The sequence below is a fragment of the Salmo trutta genome, chromosome 2, assembly GCF_901001165.1.
Source record: "Salmo trutta chromosome 2, fSalTru1.1, whole genome shotgun sequence".
Taxonomy (NCBI): Eukaryota; Metazoa; Chordata; class Actinopteri; order Salmoniformes; family Salmonidae; genus Salmo; species Salmo trutta.
Genome location: NC_042958.1, coordinates 46,303,528 through 46,315,616, shown reverse-complemented (window position 1 = coordinate 46,315,616; position 12,089 = coordinate 46,303,528). Strand labels below are relative to the sequence as shown.

General features: G+C 48.8%; 1 protein-coding gene across 1 annotated transcript in view; it reads left to right on the top strand.

Annotated features, from left to right (window-relative positions):
• The window catches only part of LOC115155875 (uncharacterized), a 46,417-nt gene that overhangs the window by 12,643 nt on the left and 21,685 nt on the right, over window positions 1–12,089 (top strand). Inside the window, exons 3-4 of the mRNA XM_029702881.1 lie at window positions 7,752–7,919; window positions 8,204–8,359. Of these exons, the coding sequence (XP_029558741.1) occupies window positions 7,752–7,919; window positions 8,204–8,359 (324 nt within the window). The remainder of the gene's footprint in view (window positions 1–7,751; window positions 7,920–8,203; window positions 8,360–12,089) is intronic.

Genomic DNA, 12,089 nt, shown 5'->3' with positions numbered 1-12,089 from the left:
ACGGGACTGATGATGAACAACACTGCCTGATGAGAAAGCAATAGTCTTCTGTACCCTCCCTCCTTCCAATATGTTGAACTGAATCCCATGTATCACTCTTACACTGTGTCACATGTTGTTGTTGTTGTGGAGGAGGAGTAATCAGTAGACGAGACCCACTAGACAAGTCCAATTTTGGGCCGGCAGGTAGCCTAGTGGTTAGAGCATTGTGCCAGTAACCGAAAGTTTCAAATCCCCGAGCTGACAAGGTAAAAATCTGTCGTTCTGCCCCTGAACAAGGCAGTTAACCCACTGTTCCTAGGCCATCATTGTCAATAAGAATTTGTTCTTAACTGACTTGCCTAGTTAAATAAAGGTAAAATAAAAAACGGTAAAATGGAGAACACCATCATGTTCATGAGAATCTCCCGTTTCCATAGTGGGGTCATATTAGTTTGTAACCCAAAGGTTCGGGCACTACAGACAGAAGTTGCCACATCGGCGGTGTCGACTTCAGACGAATTCCGTGGTGCCAAACCGTTCGGACTCTACAGACGTTTTTGAAAGAAGTACGATTATCAGGATGTCTCACGATCTTAGAAACACAGCTGTTGCTTGGCCACATTCCACCGCAGATGCGGAAAGACCGACATAGGCGGATATAGTTGATTGAGACGCTTCCCATGCTCTAGCTTAAATTGACAGATTTTTTTTTTAATGTTACGTAGATTGACTCACGGGTGCTTCAATTGACTCTGAATGTCACGGACATCGTAAGGATCAGACCAAAACGCAGTGGGAATGTGTATACTCATCTTCTTTTTAATATTCAGAAAGAAGGAAAACCGAAACAAAATACACGTATACAAAAACAACGACGATAACAGTCTTGTCAGGCACACAGCTAAACAAGAAACAACTACCCACAAAATCCCATAGAAAAAACACCCCTCTTAAATAGGACCTTCAATTAGAACCAACTAGGAGCAGCTGCTTCCAATTGAAGTTCAACCCGACAAACATCACATAGAAATAGACATACTAGAACATAGCCCAACAAACCCCGAAACACTCTAAACAAACACACCCCTGCCACGTCCTGACCAAACTACAATAACAAATAACCCCTTATACTGGTCAGGACGTGACAGTACCCCCAAAGGTGCAGACCCCGGATGCACCTTAAACAAAAACACAAAAAATTTAAAAAAAAAAAATAATCCCAAACTAAAGGGAGGGGAGGGTGGCCACCGTCACCGTCGGTTCTTGTGCTATACCCCCCCTCCCCAACCTCCTACTACGGAGGTGGCTCAGGCTCCGGCCTTACTCCCCAACCTAACCTGTCCACCCCCGCTAAATACTTATTAAATTTTACCCCTCCCGAAGTCTCTGGGCTATGGCGCATCGCTGAAGACCTCGGGCTGATGTGCGTCGCTGGAGACCTCGGGCTGATGCGTGTCGCTGGAGACCTCGGGCTGAAGGGCGACTCTGGGAGCTCCGGACTGGAGGTCGACTCTGGCTGCGCCGATTCCGGACTGTAGGGCGACTCTGGCTGCGCCGATTCCGGACTGTAGGGTGACTCTGGCTGCGCTGATTCCGGACTGTAGGGCAACTCTCTCGGTTCCGGACTGTAGGCCGTCTCTCTCGGTTCGGGACTGTGGGCCGTCTCTCTCGGTTCCGGACTGTGGGCCGTCTCTCTCGGTTCCGGACTGTGGGCCGTCTCTCTCGGCTCCGGACTGTGGGCCGTCTCTCTCGGTTCCGGACTGTGGGTCGTCTCTCTTGGTTCCGGACTGTGGGCCGTCTCTCTCGGTTCCGGACTGTGGGCCGTCTCTACTGGCTCCGGACTGTGGGCCGTCTCTGCTGGCTCCGGACTGTGGGCCGTCTCTGCTGCCTCCAGACTGTGGGCCGTCTCTCTACGGGGCACTGTCGCCGGAAGCTCTGGACGGGGCACTGTCGCCGGACACTCTGGACGAGGCACTGTCGCCGGACACTCTGGACGAGGCACTGTTGCCGGAAGCTGTGGACTGGGACTGTGCACTGAAGGCCTGATGCGTGGGGCTGGCTTAGGAAGCGCCAGACTAGGGACACGTACCACAGGGCTAGTGCGAGGAGCAGGAGCAGGACAAGCTGGACTGGGCTGACGCACTGGAGGCCTGGTGCATGGGGCTGGTTGTGGAGGTACCAGACTGGAGACACGCACCCCAAGGCTGGTGCGAGGAGCGGGAACAGGATGTACTAGACTGGGCTGACGCACTGGAGGCCTCAGGGCTAGTGCGAGAACAGGAACTGGATACACCGGGCCATGAGTAGGCACTGGAGGTCTGGAGTGCACCTCCTGCACAACCCGTCCTGGCTGGATGATAATAGTAGCCCTGCATGAGCGGAATGCTGCCACAGGGCGAACTGGGCTGTGCAGAGGCCTGATGGCTGCCGTGCGTAGAGCAGGCGTAGGGTAGCCTGGGCCTAGGAGGTGCACTGGTGGCCAGATGTGCTGCGCAGGCATCCTCCTTCCAGGCTGGATGCCTACTCTAGCACGGCTGGGATCAGGGCTGGGATCGCTCGCACCGGACTGTGCGTGCGCATGGGAGAGATCGTGCGCACTTCCGCATACACCGGCGCTCTCCACTCCATACGCTCCCCATAATAAGCACGGGGAGTTGGCTTAGGGCTCACCCTTGGCCCAGCCAAACTGCCCATGTGCCCCCCCCCCAATTTCTTTTGGGGGGGCTGCCTCTCGCACTTGCCTCTCGGTGTGTATAATGCCTCATAATAGCGCCGCTCCACCTTGGCTGCCTCCAGCTCCTCCTTAGGGCGCCGGTACTCCCCAGCCTGGTGCCAAGGTCCTGCCCCATCCAGAATCTCTTCCCATGTCCATGACTCCATAGAGCTCTGCTGCTGCTCCTTCCTCCGCTGCTTGGTCCGTTTGTGGTGGGTAGTTCTGTCACGGACGTCGTAAGGATTAGATCAAACTACAATAACAAATAACCCATTATACTGGTCAGGACGTGACACTTAAGGATTTAAAGACCTTAACTGAGGTCTCCTGAAATGTAAACTGGTTCGTAAGAGGGAGAAGAGCAGGGGGGACATCACGCAGCCCTGTGGTGCATCAGTACTGAGTGTCAGAGGGCAAGATGTCAGATTGTTTACCTTGCTGGCATTAGCTTGCGGTAGGATGTAAACACGGTTGGCACAATTGATCCAAATTCCCTTCGGATTTATAGTTAGGAATTACTGTGGAGTTGGTACACCAGCACTGATTAATCATGAAGTAGATACCACTACCTTTTGATTTTAGAGACAATTTGACTGATCAGTCGGCTCAGTGGATGATAAAATTCAGGGGGGATATGCCTGCCTGAGTCCGGAACAGATTGATCCAGCCATATCTCGGAAAGGATTAATCCAGCCATGTCTCAGTCAAACAGATGGTGAAGCATTCTCCTTAACCTCTCTCAGATGGTGAAGCATTCTCCTTAACCTCTCTCAGATGGTGAAGCATTCTCCTTAACCTCTCTCAGATGGTGAAGCATTCCCCTTAACCTCTCTCAGATGGCGAAGCATTCCCCTTAACCTCTCTCAGATGGTGAAGCATTCCCCTTAATCTCTCTGATGGTGAAGCATTCCCCTTAATCTCTCTCAGATGGTGAAGCATTCCACTTAATCTCTCTCAGATGGTGAAGCAAATCTCTCTCAGATGGTGAAGCATTCCCCTTAATCTCTCTCAGATGGTGAAGCATTCTCCTTAACCTCTCTCAGATGGTGAAGCATTCCCCTTAACCTCTCTCAGATGGTGAAGCATTCCCGTTAACCTCTCTCAGATGGTGAAGCATTCCACTTAATCTCTCTCAGATGGTGAAGCAAATCTCTCTCAGATGGTGAAGCATTCCCCTTAACCTCTCTCAGATGGTGAAGCATTCCCCTTAACCTCTCTCAGATGGTGAAGCATTCCCGTTAACCTCTCTCAGATGGTGAAGCATTCCACTTAATCTCTCTCAGATGGTGAAGCAAATCTCTCTCAGATGGTGAAGCATTCCCCTTAACCTCTCTCAGATGGTGAAGCATTCCCCTTAACCTCTCTCAGATGGTGAAGCATTCCCCTTAATCTCTCTCAGATGGTGAAGCATTCCACTTAATCTCTCTCAGATGGTGACGCAAACCTCTCTCAGATGGTGAAGCATTCCCCTTAACCTCTCTCAGATGGTGAAGCATTCCCCTTAACCTCTCTCAGATGGTGAAGCATTCCCCTTAACCTCTCTCAGATGGTGAAGCATTCCCCTTAACCTCTCTCAGATGGTGAAGCATTCCCCTTAACCTCTCTCAGATGGTGAAGCATTCCCCTTAATCTCTCTCAGATGGTGACGCAAACCTCTCTCAGATGGTGAAGCATTCCCCTTAACCTCTCTCAGATGGTGAAGCATTCCCCTTAACCTCTCTCAGATGGTGAAGCATTCCCCTTAATCTTTCTCAGATGGTGAAGCATTCCCCTTAACCTCTCTCAGATGGTGAAGCATTCCCCTTAACCTCTCTCAGATGGTGAAGCATTCCCCTTAACCTCTCTCAGATGGTGAAGCATTCCCCTTAACCTCTCTCAGATGGTGAAGCATTCCCCTTAACCTCTCTTAGTTTGGATCAAAAGCAAGAGTTGATCCATTTTATTCCGGAGGGATTGGAAGGCCGTCATGCACAAAGTAGATGTCCTAACCGACTTGCCAAAACTATAGTTTGTTAACAAGAAATTTGTGGAGTGGTTGAAAAACCAGTTTTAATGACTCCAACCTAAGTGTATGTAAACTTCCGACTTCAACTGTATGCTACTGCTACAGATCAGTCTATTATCTATCCTGTTTCCTAGTCCCTTTACCTCTACATATAAGTACATAGTTACCTCAATTACCTCGTACCCCTCTCTGCACATCGTCTCGGTACTGGTACTCCCTGTATATAGTCATGTTATTACCTCGTACCCCTCTCTGCACATCGTCTCGGTACTGGTACTCCCTGTATATAGCCATGTTATTACCTCGTACCCCTCTCTGCACATCGTCTCGGTGCTGGTACTCCCTGTATATAGCCATGTTGTTACCTCGTACCCCTCTCTGCACATCGTCTCGGTACTGGTACTCTCCTGTATATAGCCATGTTGTTACCTCGTACCCCTCTCTGCACATCGTCTCGGTACTGGTACTCCCTGTATATAGCCATGTTGTTACCTCGTACCCCTCTCTGCACATCGTCTCGGTACTGGTACTCCCTGTATATAGCCATGTTGTTACCTCGTACCCCTCTCTGCACATCGTCTCGGTACTGGTACTCCCTGTATATAGCCATGTTGTTACCTCGTACCCCTCTCTGCACATCGTCTCGGTACTGGTACTCCCTGTATATAGCCATGTTGTTACTTCGTACCCTCTCTGCACATCGTCTCGGTACTGGTACTCCCTGTATATAGCCATGTTGTTACCTCGTACCCCTCTCTGCACATCGTCTCGGTACTGGTACTCCCTGTATATAGCCATGTTGTTACCTCGTACCCCTCTCTGCACATCGTCTCGGTACTGGTACTCCCTGTATATAGCCATGTTGTTACCTCGTACCCCTCTCTGCACATCGTCTCGGTACTGGTACTCCCTGTATATAGCCATGTTGTTACCTCGTACCCCTCTCTGCACATCGTCTCGGTGCTGGTACTCCCTATATATAGCCATGTTGTTACCTCGTACCCCTCTCTGCACATCGTCTCGGTACTGGTACTCCCTGTATATAGCCATGTTGTTACCTCGTACCCCTCTCTGCACATCGTCTCGGTACTGGTACTCCCTGTATATAGCCATGTTGTTACCTCGTACCCCTCTCTGCACATCGTCTCGGTACTGGTACTCCCTGTATATAGCCATGTTGTTACCTCGTACCCCTCTCTGCACATCGTCTCGGTGCTGGTACTCCCTGTATATAGCCATGTTGTTACCTCGTACCCCTCTCTGCACATCGTCTCGGTACTGGTACTCCCTGTATATAGCCATGTTGTTACCTCGTACCCCTCTCTGCACATCGTCTCGGTACTGGTACTCCCTGTATATAGCCATGTTGTTACCTCGTACCCCTCTCTGCACATCGTCTCGGTACTGGTACTCCCTGTATATAGCCATGTTGTTACCTCGTACCCCTCTCTGCACATCGTCTCGGTACTGGTACTCCCTGTATATAGCCATGTTGTTACCTCGTACCCCTCTCTGCACATCGTCTCGGTACTGGTACTCCCTGTATATAGCCATGTTGTTACCTCGTACCCCTCTCTGCACATCGTCTCGGTGCTGGTACTCCCTGTATATAGCCATGTTGTTACCTCGTACCCCTCTCTGCACATCGTCTCGGTGCTGGTACTCCCTGTATATAGCCATGTTGTTACCTCGTACCCCTCTCTGCACATCGTCTCGGTACTGGTACTCCCTGTATATAGCCATGTTGTTACCTCGTACCCCTCTCTGCACATCGTCTCGGTACTGGTACTCCCTGTATATAGCCAATGTTATTTTTTTGTTCATATTGTTGTTCGTTATTCACTGTGTATTTATAGGCGACAGATAGCCTAGCGGTTAGAGCATTGGGCCATTAACTGAAAGGTCGCTGGTTCTAATACCCGAGCCGACAAGGTGAAAATCTCTCGATGTGTTTCAGCAAGGCACTTAACCCTAGTTTGCTCCAGGGGCAATGCACTAGTACTACTATGGCTGACCACTGCACCTATCTAGTGTATGTGACAATAAAACATACACAAAATTATAATGTTACTATTTATATTATTATTTTCTATTTTTTTTCATCTTTATTTCTATTTTTTCATTCTGTATTGTAGGAACCGTAAGTAAGCATTTCACTGTTAGTCTACAGCTGTTGTTTTACGAAGCGTGTGACAAATAGCATTTGATCTGATATATTACATAACTGTGTCCCAAATAGCAAGACATTCCTACTGTGCTGCAGCGCACGCGCACACACACACACACACACACACACACACACACACACACACACACACACACACACACACACACACACACACACACACACACACACACACACACACACACACACACACACACACACGAACACACACACACACATACACACACACACGCTCTCACACACACACGCACGCACGCACGCACGCACGCACACACACACACACACACACGTGAGCGCGCATGCTCACACGCTCTCACACGCTCACACACACACGCACACATGCACACACGCATGCACACACACGCATGCACACACACAGTGTCTGTGTGTCTGTGTGTGTGCATGTGCATGTGTGTGTGCATGCGTACATACAGTGGTGGGCAATCTGGCAAATCTTCTGAGGTTATCTTCTGAGGTTTGGTAAGGAGGGATAATTCGTTTTGACAGGAAATTGCCGGAAGAAGAACACAATGTCTGAAGGCTATTATGTGGGAGCTTCACTGGAAGACAGAACTGATGACTAAATATGTCCAGCATCTTTGGGACCATAGAGATGCCATAAACACACCATAGACTGTTCTATTTCATTCTGTGGGACAGATAGACCCCTTATCTCCATGCAGCTGTATGTCTGTAATGTGTATGTTGTGCTGTCTGTCTACGTCTGTCTGCCATAGAAAGAACATCCCTTAGGATATTAACAAAGTCATCAACATGTGTTTGGACTTATTGATAGACAGAAAATATGTCCAGAATCTTTGAGACAGACAGACATCCAACCTCTGTTTTGTTTTGACTTGAGACAGGCAGAGAATGCAGACAGGCCTCAGCGTTGGAGGAGGAAGCTGACCCAGAGCCAGACCCAGAGCCAGACCCAGAGCAGAGAGACTGGGACTGGGCCTGGGGGTCAGGATCACCCTGGGAGTGCTGCTAGTGACCCAGACAGCGTCAGTCGCCAGGCTCTGCTAGATCAGGTTGGTGGCACCCCAAGAATTACAGCCTTGGTGGATACCATCCATATATACCATATAGATAAATCAATAAATACGTTTGTATACATTTAAATACATTTGTCTCTAGGATACCAATACGATGAATGATGTAAGAATATGTTACTGGAAAAGAAAAAAAGGAAATGTAACCGAAACCCATGGGGTTGTCTTTCTGTCTCTGTCTCACAAAGTTTCATTTTTCTTAATTCAGCTACACAGTAGTATTGCAGGTGTTGATTATGATGTTTTTTTGTCCCGGACATCAGCGCCATCTAGAGGCGTACAGAAACATGCACCGTCTCAGAGACATCCTGTACCATCGATACTCTGCCATGCTCAGAGATAAGATACACACACAGAGACAGGAAATACAACGACGTGCTGAGGCAGCTGGAACAGTCACCGAGGATAAACACCTACCGGTAAAACACCTTCAAATCTTATTCGTGTAGGATTAGTCTTGCAAATTACACAACCTTCCCAAAATTTCATGGGTTTCCAGAACTCCTGGTTGGAAGATTCCCAGGATCAGGATGGAATATGTAGGAAATCCCGAAGCCTCCAACCAGGATTTCTGGAGAATTTTGACAAATGTACAACCCTATGTATGACCCAGTGGACTGATAACAAACCCTATGTATGACCCAGTGGACTGATAACAAACCCTATGTATGACCCAGTGGACTGATAACAAACCCTATGTATGACCCAGTGGACTGATAACAAACCCTATGTATGACCCAGTGGACTGATAACAAACCCTATGTATGACCCAGTGGACTGATAACAAACCCTATGTATGACCCAGTGGACTGATAACAAACCCTATGTATGACCCAGTGGACTGATAACAAACCCTATGTATGACCCAGTGGACTGATAACAAACCCTATGTATGACCCAGTGGACTGATAACAAGCCCTATGTATGACCCAGTGGACTGATAACAAACCCTATGAAACACTCATGAAACAACCTTACAAACATGGTAATTCTGTTTCTTGTTTTCAATACTTTCATTCAGTTTTTCACACTGAGATGTAGGTAAGAGAAGTTATGTAATACCAGTCAGTCGCCAACAGGGGTCAGTGTCAGGCTACTAACTAGTCTACCAGGGCTCTCTACCCCTGTCCCTGCAGCACTACCATCCCAGGGTTTTACACCAGCCTTTTCCACTGGTGGCACCAGCACTTGATTTGGTTTCATCAATTTCTTTGAAATATAATTTTATTAATAATGACCTGGCCTGTTTCCCAAAATGTGGCTGCATTCCATGCAGAACCAGGCCAATAATGACTAGCCATATTTTAAATGAACATGCCCTTGTGTTTTTACAGTGATTTGGATAGATTTACTGTAACAGGTCTGATGTACAGTAGGTTACCCTTTATTCAGGTGCGCACCAGCCAGACTGTTTGGCTATCAGTGTTTCAGGTGCGCACCAGCCAGACTGTTGTGTTTGGCTATCAGTGTTTCAGGTGTGCACCAGCCAGACTGTTTGGCTATCAGTGTTTCAGGTGTGCACCAGCCAGACTGTTTGGCTATCAGTGTTTCAGGTGTGCACCAGCCAGACTGTTTGGCTATCAGTGTTTCAGGTGTGCACCAGCCAGACTGTTTGGCTATCAGTGTTTCAGGTGTGCTCCAGCCAGACTGTTTGGCTATCAGTGTTTCAGGTGTGCACCAGCCAGACTGTTTGGCTATCAGTGTTTCAGGTGTGCACCAGCCAGACTGTTGTGTTTGGCAATCAGTGTTTCAGGTGTGCACCAGCCAGACTGTTTGGCTATCAGTGTTTCAGGTGTGCACCAGCCAGACTGTTTGGCTATCAGTGTTTCAGGTGCGCACCAGCCAGACTGTTTGGCTATCAGTGTTTCAGGTGTGCACCAGCCAGACTGTTTGGCTATCAGTGTTTCAGGTGCGCACCAGCCAGACTGTTGTGTTTGGCAATCAGTGTTTCAGGTGTGCACCAGCCAGACTGTTTGGCTATCAGTGTTTCAGGTGCGCACCAGCCAGACTGTTGTGTTTGGCTATCAGTGTTTCAGGTGCGCACCAGCCAGACTGTTTGGCTATCAGTGTTTCAGGTGTGCACCAGCCAGACTGTTTGGCTATCAGTGTTTCAGGTGCGCACCAGCCAGACTGTTTGGCTATCAGTGTTTCAGGTGTGCACCAGCCAGACTGTTTGGCTATCAGTGTTTCAGGTGCGCACCAGCCAGACTGTTTGGCTATCAGTGTTTCAGGTGCGCACCAGCAAGACTGTTTGGCTATCAGTGTTTCAGGTGCGCACCAGCAAAACTGTTTGGCTATCAGTGTTTCAGGTGTGCACCAGCCAGACTGTTTGGCTATCAGTGTTTCAGGTGCGCACCAGCCAGACTGTTTGGCTATCAGTGTTTCAGGTGCGCACCAGCCAGACTGTTTGGCTATCAGTGTTTCAGGTGCGCACCAGCCAGACTGTTTGGCTATCAGTGTTTCAGGTGTGCACCAGCCAGACTGTTTGGCTATCAGTGTTTCAGGTGCGCACCAGCCAGACTGTTTGGCTATCAGTGTTTCAGGTGCGCACCAGCAAGACTGTTTGGCTATCAGTGTTTCAGGTGCGCACCAGCAAAACTGTTTGGCTATCAGTGTTTCAGGTGTGCACCAGCCAGACTGTTTGGCTATCAGTGTTTCAGGTGCGCACCAGCCAGACTGTTGTGTTTGGCTATCAGTGTTTCAGGGTGTTTCTAGGTGTATCTGTAGCACACTTTTTTCAAAACAAATGGCCACTGGATTGATACAAATAATCATGATTGTGCCAGGTAGGCATAGACTACTTCGTTGTTACCAACCCTAGAATTAGGTGATTTCAGGGGCATGGCCATTTGGCCTTCAAGAGGTTCCCATCTGTCAGGGCACCAAGGCCATCTGTCAGGGTACCAAGGCCATCTGTCAGGGCACCAAAGCCATCTGTCAGGGCACCAAAGCCATCTGTCAGGGCACCAAGGCCATCTGTCAGGGAAACAAAGCCATCTGTCAGGGCACCAAGGCCATCTGTCAGGGCACCAAGGCCATCTGTTCCAAGGCCATCTGTCAGGGTACCAAGACCATCTGTACCAAAGCCATCTGTCAGGGCACCAAGGCCATCTGTCAGGGCACCAAGGCCATCTGTACCAAGGCCATCTGTCAGGGCACCAAGGCCATCTGTTCCAAGGCCATCTGTCAGGGCACCAAGGCCATCTGTCAGGGCACCAAGGCCATCTGTACCAAGGCCATCTGTCAGGGCACCAAGGCCATCTGTTCCAAGGCCATCTGTCAGGGCACCAAGGCCATCTGTTCCAAGGCCATCTGTCAGGGCACCAAGGCCATCTGTTCCAAGGCCATCTGTCAGGGTACCAAGACCATCTGTACCAAGGCCATCTGTCAGGGTACCAAGACCATCTGTCAGGGTACTAAGGCCATCTGTCAGGGTACTAAGGACATCTGTCAGTGCACCAAGGACATCTGTCAGGGTACTAAGGCCATCTACGCTCATTGGCTACAGCCTCTCATGTCTACACCAATGCTGACATAAGGGAGGCGCCAGAAAATGTAGGCAAATTGTAATGCGACTTTTAATTACATAGGCCGATATACACTGAGTGAACAAGACATTAAGAACCCCTTCCTAACATTGAGTTGCAAACCCCTTATTGCCCTCAGAACAGCCTCACTTTGTCAGAGCATGGACTCTACAAGGTGTCGAAAGTGTTCCACAGGGATGCTGGCCCATGTTGACTCCAATGCTTCCCACAGTTGTGTCAAGTTTGCTGGATGACCATTCTTGATACACATGGGAAACTGTTGAGCGTGAAAAACCCAGCAGCCTCGCAGTTTTTGACACAAAACGGTGCGTCGGGCACCTACTACCACTCTTCGTTTTAACACACTTAAATATTTTGTCTTGCCCATTCACCCTCCGAATGGCACACATACACAATCCATGTCTCAACTGTCTCAAGGCTTAAAAATCATTATTTAACATGTCTCCTCCCCTTCACCCCCTCCTCCCCTTCATTGTAAATAAGAATTTGTTCTTAACTGATTTGACAAGTTAAATAAAGATTAAATTAAAATCAATGTAATTGTTTAAAACCTGGACATCATTTTATGAGGCATGTCTACCTTGTTTCAAAGTAGCCTATA